At 38.0% G+C, this 11,661-nt stretch overlaps 2 protein-coding genes across 2 annotated transcripts in view; one reads left to right on the top strand and one right to left on the bottom strand.

Moving 5' to 3' along the window:
* Positions 1–11,131, bottom strand: part of LOC136833652 (maltase A3-like) — a 62,632-nt gene extending 51,501 nt beyond the window's left edge. The window contains exon 1 of the mRNA XM_067095801.1: positions 10,983–11,131. The gene's annotated coding sequence lies outside the window, so the exon portion shown is untranslated. The remainder of the gene's footprint in view (positions 1–10,982) is intronic.
* Positions 4,802–6,259, top strand: LOC136833879 (pleckstrin homology-like domain family A member 1). The gene is made up of 2 exons (XM_067096176.1): positions 4,802–4,956; positions 5,513–6,259. Exons 1-2 carry the CDS (start codon positions 4,894–4,896, stop codon positions 6,146–6,148), a joined length of 699 nt encoding a protein of 232 aa, XP_066952277.1. The 5' UTR covers positions 4,802–4,893; the 3' UTR covers positions 6,149–6,259.
* Positions 11,132–11,661: the final 530 nt, after the last annotated feature.

An 11,661-nucleotide genomic window follows, 5' to 3' on the forward strand; every position in this document is an offset into this window, starting at 1 on the left:
AAGCTTGCATTTCAAGTCAGTGGCCCTTTGGTGGGCTTGTTCCATATGAATAGGGTTCATCTTCTGAATAATAATAATAATAATAATAATAATAATAATAATAATAATAATAATAATAATAATAATAATAATAATAATAATAATAATAATTTTGTGTGTATGATGTGTATCTGAAATGGGTATGATTTCTTGGCAAAGTTTAAAATAGATACCTCTGGACGATGCGTGTTTTCAAGCAAAGTTTCTTTGGTATTCCATTTCATACGAGACAAATTCTTTGCCGATTAAAATTTTTAAAAAAAAAGAAAACCTAAGAAACATCAAGTTTCTTTTTTAACGCATTTCATTTTTAAATGAAATACGAAAGAAAAATTCTCTGCCAGTTAAGTTTCTTCGGTATTTCATTTATAGCGAGAGAGATTCTCTGCCAGTTAAAAAAACAAAGAAAAACTTAAAGTTTTCTTTTTCATTCCATTTATTACGAAACAAATTCTCTGTAAGCTTAAATATAAAAAATTAAAACACAAAACTTAACCAAACGTAACGGATGCAGGCTTGCAGAGGTCTGTGATGGTTTACAATAGGTAATGGGAAAAACAATAAGAGGAGATGAGTTACTAGAAAAAACAGATGAATTAAAAAATTTATAAACAAAAATAATGATAAATAACACACAAATAACTAAACCGTGATGAATAAATGGATGAATGGGATATACACAACCAATCAGAGATTGATTAGAGGACAAAGTTCTTGTCTCCATTTGCTTTCTGTTTCCTTCACATGAAAGGTAAATAAGATAGAATAGAACATAGAATTTAGGCCAGAGGACAAGCGCTGCCACATACGAGGTCATTCAGCGCTGACAGGGAAACAGAGAGTCAAGAAGGTTTGAGAGGTGCAACAGGAGGAAAACCTCAAAGCAGTTGCACCATGAAACAATTGTTAGAGAGGGTGTATGAACGGCGGTACAGTCAAAGGAATGAGAGGGGTTGCAGCTAGGGGCCGAAGGAAGGGACGCTGCAAAGAATCTTAAGTAATGCCTACAGTGCACAGCTAGAGGTACACTGCCTGGTACTACCCCCTAAGGCGACAATAAAGAAATTAGCTATGCCAAAAAGACGAACATATAAATGATACTTGCCTGAGCACATGCATACCAACGAAACTGTGCACAAAGATTATTATATGCAAGATTTGGCAATATCCTTGAATCAATCAAAGCACTTCAGTGCGTCCTTGCAATTAATCAACCATCATCAGAGATAAACAAACATCCTTCACAAACACATCTAGGGCTTTTAATGATCTTTTAATTATATCTTCTGCACAAGAGCTCAGAAATCGAATATAGCAACAGGCCAACAGTACGCTATCTTTAGCGCTCAAAGGACCGGTTTCTCAAACGTCTGCCGTCCACAAAACTGGTCTGGAGCCGAAGGGGTGATAAGCGAAGCCGGTCACTCCATCTCGTAAGACACCGCGGCATAGAAACAGATGGACAAGAAGGTGATTTTTCACTTTAATTTTCTTGTCTCAAAAGCAAAAAACCAGCATTGATAGGAGACGGATCGTTATGTCTCCCTTTCTGGAATACAGAATTTAGGGCAAAGAACAAGCGCTGGCACCTACGAAGTCATTCAGCGCTGAAAGAAAACTGACAGTCTGAAGGTCTGAAATGTGTAACAGGATGAAAACCTCGCAGTTGCACTATGAAATAACTGTTACGAGAGGGTGGAACTTCAGCGACTATGAACGGGTGTGTAGCAAAAGGAATGAAAGAGGCTGCAGCTAGGGGCCGAAGGGACGCTGCAACGAACCTTACGTAATGCCTACATTGCCTCCCATTCTGTCTGAATCTAATTTTTACGTGAACGACTTTATTTACCTTCGTTTCTATAAACCAATTCTGAAGACCGAAAACTTTGCGTCTGTCAACGCACCTTTATAAAAGAAAGAAGAAAGATTCCTTTGAAGACCTTCTTACCGCCAGGTTCTATAACCACTGCTGCATTTAAATGTTAAGAATTGAATTGAACAGAATATAGAATTTAGGCCAAAGCCAAGCACTGGGACCTATGAGGTCATCCAGCGCTGAAAAGGAAATTGACAGTAAAAGGTTTGAAAGACGTAACAGGAGGAAAACCTCGCAGACTGCACAATGAAACCACTGTTAGGAGAAGGTGGAAAGTTAAGACGGAAGAAAGAGAATATGAACGGACGTACAGCAAAAGGTATGAAAGGGGTTGCACCTTTATAGAAGAAAGATCTCTTTGAAGACTCCTTCTTGCCACCAGGTTCCACAACCTTTGCCGCATTTAAAGGTTAAGGCGACGAACGCAAATAGCTAACCAGACAAAAACGATCTTGGTACGGAGGCAATTTACTCAGTCTTCGTATTTTAACATTTAACCGTACACGTTCCAATTCCAAGACTACAAGCAAGCAGCGAGCAAAAACAACAACTACGTAAAAAAAAAAAAAAAAAAAAAAATCGTAGGTACAAAATCGAGGTTGCGCAAACAAATACAAAAGTTCATTTACACTGGCGTCTGAACAATGAGTCCTATCACCCCCATCCCCCAACCCCAAAAAACCTCAAAGTGTGAACTTGACCTTCAAAATGCAATGGAAAAATAATCTGTGACTTCTGATACTTTCACGGCTGGGACTGGGATCGATCGTGAGGTGATTGCCTATCTGTTCTGTTACAAGATGATATTCATAGGTTTTTATTCATATGAATAATTTTTGATAAGCAGGATAAATTTGGGCGAAAACCGCTGACATCAACAATCTTAATTTACTTATAGGTTAATAGTAATAAATAATAATTAATGATTAATTTTTAATAAATAATAATGATTGTTTTTTTAATCGCAAACATCAACAATCTTAACTCATCTTTAGGTTAATAATAATAAATGATAATAATTAGGAAGTACAATGAGCTGTTTTTGAAACCTTGTTGATATGTCATCAGAAGAGAGAGAGAGAGAGAGGAGAGAGAGAGAGAAAATAGTTTTCAGAAAGTACAATGAAACTATATAAATAACGTCATCAGAGAGAGAAAGTATGAAAAAACTGAAAACTTCAAAGTATGAAAAACTGAAAACTTGAGAGAGAGAGAGAGAGAGAGAGAGCTCTCCTAGGGCTGGCCCGAAGGTAACAGGCAACCTGTATTCAATAAATAATTAATAATAACTGGAAAATGAATACAATGAACTACGCTTCATAATACCTGTGATATAACGTCATCAGAACAAAGGGCTATGAGAGAGAGAGAGAGAGAGAGAGAGAGAGAGAGAGAGAAACTGAGAAAGAGAATGAACTACGCTTCTAATACCTGTGATATAACGTCATCAGAGAGAGAGAGAGAGAGAGAGAGAGAGAGAGAGAGAGAGAGAGAGAGGTGTCATATGCAAACGGTATTCAAAGGTCGCCAGTTCTTCCATCCCTGACTGGGCTTGAAAAAATCTGCTCTGACCTTTATTTTCATTTCCGCTAGATCTGGATCCCCGGACGATCGCTCCTCTCAAACTTATCAAGTAGTTTTCAATAAAACTTTTTAACAATTCCATACTAAAACGTCAATCACTAGTTTAATTTCACGGTCCTAGGCAAGAAGAGAATGCAGAATTTAGGCCTAAGGACAAGCGTTGGCACCTGTGAGGTCATTCAGCTCTGAAACGGAAATTGAGAGCCAAAAAGGTTTAAATGTGTAAAGGGAGGAAAACCTCAGGCAGTTGCACATTGAATCTATTGTTAGAAACTGGAACGTAAGACGGAAGACAGAGAATGTGAATGAAAGGGGTTGCAGCTAGGGGCCGAAGGGACGCTGCAAAGAACCTGAAGAACTGCCTACAGTGCACCCCATGAGGTGCGGGGTTGGTCCTAGGTAAGTCTCCCTTACTTAAGAGTTTTTTTATGTAACATCAACATAAAATTCTGTCACATGTATTCATCGTCCTTGCTAACTTCTCAAGCATCAAACATCTTTTCAGTTTAATCTACTCACTTCCATAAGTGGATGTTCTAGAGTCTAGACGAACAAGGCGATTTTAACGAATGTGAACTAATCCATCCGCTAAGCTAGAGCGAGTCTTTAAGTAACATGCAGAAGGCAAGAGGACAAGGAAGAAAATAAACACTGCATAAAACTTAAAAATCCTCAGTAAAGAACAACAGTAATGAAGAACTCGGAAAACCTTAAATAAAAAACTCGACTTGGAGAAACCAAGGTTATTTCCTTTCTATGATCCAACCTTTCATTACGAATCTAACCTTCGACTTTGGGAACACGGCTTGGTTACAGTCCGGTACAGTCCTTCTAATTACAGGACGCAAAGGGCATCCTTCGTCAGATAATAATAAACTTCTAATGGCAAAGCACCAGGTTCCGATGGAGACTGCTTCCCCCGGTGTTTAGAAAACAGCTGCAGAAGCTAGATATCAAGGACTTGGTATTACTGTGTACAGTAAAAGGGACAGGAATACGTCGGCCGAGCCACACAAGTCGGGATACAGTAACGACATAAAAACTATCCACCGTTAGGATTCGTCTAATGAATTCGAATCCTGTTTAACCAAGCCTTGCTGGAACTACACAAGCACCAAACAACTAGGCCTACTTTTGAAAGGCGCCGGACATCTAGGCCTACTTTTGAAGCGCGAAACCTCTGACAACCTAACTAACCTCTGAGGCGCGTGCCGAGACTAATCACGTCCAACCCAGGACCATCTATGGACCCGAAATGAATTTCCACTTCTCTCAAAAACCGGAACAAGTCATCCGCCCCATCAGCATCGGGTATCCTTGGCGGGAACTCGTCGATGATGGCGTCACATGGGAAGGGGGTGGGGGAATCACGTGGTATATAAAGGAACGCAGCAATGCTTCGCATCAGTAGAGCCACAAGTTCTAGAGAGCTACAAACCACAAGAATGAGACAGCTTGTAAGTTATCCTTCGTTTATACGAAACAGTACTGTACTACTGTCCTTTCCAAGTGACTGTTCTGTGATATTCCAGTGCTATTTTTTTTCTGTAAACAGTGATAAAACCAACAATGTTAGCTTGAATTTAAGCTGAATATAACATACATAATATCTAAAATTAAAATATGTACATAAGAGCAAGCTTTTATCGAGAAATGTTCTTGTATTTACGATTTAAAGCAAGGTAAAACAGTAAATTGTGAATTAATGACACCTTGCCTTAAATCAGCCAAATCATGAGGATCAGTAAAACGAATATACTAAATAATTATTACATTCACAACCAATGATCTTATTAACTTTGCACTTTATACTATGATATACACACACAAAATATATATATATATATATATATATATATATATATATATATATATATATATATATATATATATGATATATAGATAGATACACAGAAAATGTCATCGAAATTGTCTGTGTATTATGTTCTCACAGAAAATCCTGTGTATAGACCTATTGTACTCAACTGGGCTTGGGCTTTCCCTCCCCAACAGGCCGTGATTGCATTGTTGGTCGGCGCCGCCGTGGCCAGGCCCCAGGCGGCAGGAGGCCGAGAACATACCTTCGCCAAGATTCTCTCATTCGAGTCGTACCAAGACGGCAACCAATTCGGCCACGAACTCTTCCAAGAGGATGGAACGACGAGCGGACAGAAATTCGGCCCCGACGGCCTCCTCTACGGATTCTACTCTTACGTCCAAGACGACGGCAACCGTGTCAAGGTCTTCTGGAGAGCGGGAGAGGGCGTCGGGTATGAGGTCATCGGCGTCGAGGGTATCAACCAGGAAGGCCTCGGAAACCTGAGGGCCACCGTCTCAGCCACCCCGGTTCCAGAGCCCGTCGTCCGCTCAAGACCACCACCCCCGCCCACCCAAGCTCCAGTCCGCCCCCACAACCCTACGCACGTGCAGCCCCAGTTCCAACCCCAGCCCCAGTTCCAACCCCAGCCCCAGTTCGTCCCAGCTCCCGCCCCCCGGCCCACCCCAGCTCCATTCGACCCATCGGTGACTTTCATTCCCGCCGCCCAGCCATTGGATCCAACCCCCGCCCCTCACAGATTCGACTACCCGGCTGTCCTCAACTTGGAGAGAACAGCATCCGGATTTGTGTCTTCGCTGCAGGCGGTGTAGGGCGTGAAGGACACTAGCTCTTTTTTATAGTTTTTTTTTTTGTAAAATATTGTATAAAATTATATTCCCCTTAAAAGTTCAAACGATTTAATAATAAAACCTTTCTTAAAAGATCGTTGTTTCATTCTGCACTTTCTCAGGAAGATACTGATTTGGTAAAGAGCATTTTACGTTGTGGAAATACGTCACTGATGCATAAAATGTGTCCATACAATACAGAAACATGGAGGGGGAGGGGGAGAGAGAGAGAGAGAGTCCTTAACGATGTGAAAATATGTCACTGATACATAAAATGTGTCTACATAATGAGAAACATAGAGAGAGTATTTAACGACGTTAAAATATGTCATACATTCACAAAATGTGTCCCCATACGTACAGAAAAATGGAGAGAGAGAGAGAGACTACCTTACAATGTTAAAATATGTCACATATCCACAAAATGTGTCCCCATCATACAGAAAAATGGAGAGAGAGAGAGAGAGAGAACAAAAACTAGGTCTTTGTAACAGTCTACTCCTCCATGTTTGTAACGGGACGCGAGAGAAAAAAGTGGTCCAGGGCCTCCCTTCCTGAATCCCAAGGCCACCAGGCAACAGACTTCAAAATGAAAGGAAAATGATTCTTCGGGACAATCAAATTATATGCTGCCAACACGGAATACAGCAAGGTGGGATATGCAGAATAATCTAATGCTTACACATGGATGTTGTAAAATCATGTCGAGAAACCCGTAACAAAAAATTATATAAAAACAAAAAAATCCATGTTTGTTAAAAACCTTCAACAATAAAAGGAAGAATTTACAAGGATTTGAATGCATCACTATATATATATATATATATATATATATATATATATATATATATATATATATATATATATATATATATATATATATATATATATATATATATATATGAGCTCCACATGATACAACTTTCTCAAATTATGAAAGGCAAAAAAATCTAAGGAACAATATTTCAACAAGTTTATATATATATATATATATATATATATATATATATATATATATATATATATATATACAATGTGATTGTGCATTGCAACGCTTTCATACACACTAAGCATTCAGGAATAAAATAAAGCTTAAACTCCTTTTAGTTTCCTTGAGAATGTTTACCGCGCATCAAAATAAAAACCCTTTACCGTTCACTTCCATCTCGTAAGTGACCGACGTTCCCTTCACCTACTGTTTATTCATTATTTCATACTCTTCAGTACCAAACAAACAGGTAAATTCAGCAATTAAAACAACAAAGACAGTAGCAATGACGTAAGAGCATAGAAAAATAGTCAGATCAATCATCAACTATACACGGTCTGTACCCAGCCATCTCTTGGTGCGGAGGATGGAAAGATCTAGATTCTACCCGAGACGACAAAAGCCCCTCACCCCTTCAGAGCTCAACTCTCTAAATGTCAAGGCTAGCAACTTGCTCAGGGGGGAAGTTGAAGAACGCCCTTATTTTTTTTCGTTTTTCTTTGGGGCTCTCTCATGCACGGGCCGTTCAGATACCACATGTTCCACCTTGGTCTAATGCTTAAGGCTCGGTTCTTCATTCGAACTCCCCGAGAATGAGTTGGTTTAGTTGTTAAGTTCTGTAAACGAACTTCCTGAGAATAAGTTTCTTTAAGTTCTGTAAATGAACTTCTTTATTTCAGGTAAGGTTTTCATTCAACTTCCTCAGAATAAGTTGTTGTGGCTAAGTTCTGTAAATGAACTTCCTGAGAATAAGTTGTTTCAGGTAAGGTTTTCATTCGAACTTCCTGAGAATAAGTTGTTTTGGCCAAGTTCTGTGAATGAACTTCCTGAGAATAAGTTGTTTCTTTAGGTAAGTTCTTTATTCGAACTTTCTGAGAAGAAGTTCTGAGAATGAGCTGGTTTAGTTAAGTTCCATTTAAGAACTTCCAGAGAATGAGCTATTTTAATGAACTTCCTGAGAATTATTTCATTATTCGAAACTTCCTGACTTCTCCTTGATTGATCAGAGTGGGGATCTGACTCTGTAATCTTGCAATAAAACCAAATAATAATAATAATAATAATAATAATAATAATAATAATAATAATAATAATAATAATAATAATAATAATAATAATAATAATAATAATAATAATGACAAATTTGTCATTTAAAAAGTGCAACTTTCCAAATCAATCTTTTAAAATCCTGGAATTCTATCACACTCCGTGCTTCCCAAAATATTTATCCAACTTTTGATTCTGAGGATAAGTAGTTAAATATGATCTTTTGCCAATCACTATTCCCCTTCCGTGATTTACGGAAGTTGGGGTGGCAACTTTGGTAACTGAAAACAGTTCCCACTGCTTTCCAGGGTCTAAAGGAAAAGAATAAAACGATTTCTGTTAACTCTCCAATGGCATATAAAATGATTCTATACGTCCTACAACTGAATAAACAATAACAATAGTATAGGCCACAGAACTTCCCTTTCCGCATGACTAAGAGAGAGAGAGAGAGAGAGAGAGAGAGAGAGAGAGAGAGAGAAGGGTCATTCAGTCTGTGAAACTGGAATTTATCAAAAGAAACTGTACAAAAATTAAAAGAATGTCCAAGAGAAAACTTGAATTACAAATAAACAACTTGACATTTAATCTCTTGAAGTAAAATAAATAGGAACTGCTGGTTTACCTGTATATCCATTAAATAATAAATCAAATATTTCTTCCTGCAACAACTTAAAAACAAAAATATGGGGGAGGGAGGGAAATTTCAGTTACTTGCATAAGCATCCACGTTACCTCAACCAACTAGAATATGCCCACGCTGCTGATATTCAGTAGAACACGCCAATTCTGCTGACATTCAACAAAATACTACTGAATTCAGTAAAATACGCCTGCCCTGATATTCAACACAATACGCACATCCTACTGACATTCCGGAAGGGCTGTAAAGCAATGAAGCTGAAAAGGCCAGATCGAATGTCATACTTCCGTTCACAAAACCTACTATTCGAAAGGCACACGAATTACGCACATTATCTTGAAGGGCAGGCTTTTGACGTCATGATTTTTTTTCAACAGTTCTTTACGTTGAAGACAACTCTTCAAATATCTAATCCTAAAGTAAAACGCTGCTGCTCAAACAATAACTTATTGTGACATCACCACTGAGGTCAAGGGATAACCTAACGGTCAGATCATGAGATCCTTCCTACGAAGAAGTCATCTTGAGACTAATGTCAAAAGCAAAAACGACTGAATTACTTGATTACAGTTAATTTTCCGAGAAACTGCAAAGGTCTTGTCGATAGTAAATTTAACGATGAGAGAACCGACCTTTCACTGGACTGAAAGACGATCTGGGGAGGAAATAAAAACAGTCACTTAACTGAATAAGACCTCACGATCTTATCCTAGAGAGGGCAACAAGGTGACAAGGCAAATGGATAAGTCATCTTTCTACCTTTGCATCTTATTCAAAAGTCACAAGTTCAAATACTGGCAGGGCAGTGCAATTACTAATCATAATTCCTTTGAGTGTAAATTATTCCCCGGGTGATGAGAATTCAATATTAAAGGGGTAACTGTGGCTTGACATTTTTGAATATAAATGTCAATCTGCATTAGTGTCAAAACTATCATAATTAGTCAAGTGTTACAAACTTAGCAATCAGCTAACAAGGTGGAGGTGGGCTGATTTCGAATCTGTATACAGAACCTGAATTCGAAAGGAATTTGTAAAGCACAGTCAAACTCAACCTTCAAGTGAGATGTTTAAACCTACAAATGGGTAGGTTATAATCACATGCATCCATTTAATTTATGTTTTAGGGGATCAACATGGCAAACCCCCAAACCCACCAAAATAAGATGTTGTACCTTGAGAATATTATGTAGGTTGAAGGTTAGGTTGGGGATTCCTGAGGGGCAAAGCCCTCCCTGTCAAAATCAAATAAAAAGCTGCATCCTTGGTTAGGTTAGGCTACGTGTCTTTATTTTTTTTGGCATTAACTCTTTTAATTTTGGAAGTTTATGGGTGCTGGTCAAAGGCCATTTAGGAGGGACACTGTGCCTTGAGGTAGGTAGGTTAAGTTGGAGTATCTGTTTATAAATGGTACAGTATTCTGCTTTGGTAGTTAGGCTACTATATACAGTATACTGTATAATCTTTGGGGTTTGGGTAGGTGGGGCATTATGGTACAGGTGGACCCCGGCCCATTTATTAGGTTAGATTTACAGCGTTAGGCTACTGGTATATTCTTGTCTTTCTATAATTTTTAGTCTTTCCCTCCCAATCTCAAAAAACCCCTTTTCCTAATAGGAGACACCATTTTTGTTAAAAATGGTGGGAAGGGATTGAACTGTACTGGATTATCCATGCATATACCATAGAAATGAATAACAACTTCGTCAGAATCACAACACAAATGTTTGAAAAACCTTGTTACCCACGATTTTCAAATGAAAGGTACTATTATTGTAAATAATGACCTAGCCTATTTCATTCCCAAGATACTGGAAGACATTATTTGTGATCTAAGAATACTTCAGCATAGAGCTCTTAGCATAGAGACTATCAATTGTTTTCTTAATTTTATCAATACAGTACCAAAATACCGTTTCCACTGTTGTCGCTATTATTTTTAAGTCATGGTCTAAAAATTATCAGAATGCACATGCCATAAGCTAAAAATTTACGGTTTACTCTTTATGCAAGTTATTAATTGTCATTCTACTACAGGTTTATAAATCTATGACCCAGAGGTCCCCTAAATTTCCTAAGCACGAAACTGATTTGCCTAATTAACTACATATTTTTAGACACAAGGATGCACAGCTTACCATTTGGATGAGTTTCAGTTGGAGCATCCTTTTAAAGATATGAAGGTGAGGCAAGAATTTATGTGACCTTGCTAACACTCTTCATTTTATTTTCATTCGGAAATTCCTTCTTCAAGGTCTAACGCCATTAGTGAATACATCGCCCCTCCGGTCTTGTTTACAAAAAAGTCGTGGAATCGTTCATCACGCATTACAAGATTCGAGAACGCGTTCTCGAATTATTTTTTACACTAAAATGACACTAAATTAGTTTTTTATGATTTATTTATTAATTTTATTCAAATTTATACAAAAATTTAATGGAATTTAGAGCCTGTCGTGACTGTTTTCATAAAATATCGAGTTTAATCCAAAAGCGTTTGCAATGAAATGCTCCTTATAGTTACCAACAATAATATAGCTGTGTGGAAGTGTTATGAACCGAACGGGAAATCAATCTTGCTTTATATTGTCAGGTATTAGCGCATTTTATTGTTCTCAATCATATATATTATCTTTAGCCTCAGAATGGCTGTCTTACCTTAACAAATCTGTAATTAGAAGAGACAGGGAAGCAATATTTAGAGGTATTGTAGTAAGCTACCACGCCATTGATTCTAGACAAGTAGGCTAATGGTAGTTAGATGAAAAGTAAATTTCCTGCCAAGAACTTTAACCACTTAGTTTTCCGGCTGCTTAT

Source organism: Macrobrachium rosenbergii, chromosome 52 (assembly GCF_040412425.1).
Source record: "Macrobrachium rosenbergii isolate ZJJX-2024 chromosome 52, ASM4041242v1, whole genome shotgun sequence".
Taxonomy (NCBI): Eukaryota; Metazoa; Arthropoda; class Malacostraca; order Decapoda; family Palaemonidae; genus Macrobrachium; species Macrobrachium rosenbergii.

Bases quoted from the DNA above. Each gene is read 5' to 3' on its own strand.
- LOC136833879 (XM_067096176.1), top strand. From the start codon at position 4,894: ATGCTTCGCATCAGTAGAGCCACAAGTTCTAGAGAGCTACAAACCACA. The intron at 4,957-5,512 runs GTAAGTTATCCT...CCTCCCCAACAG, and splicing joins CCACAAGAATGAGACAGCTT to GCCGTGATTGCATTGTTGGT.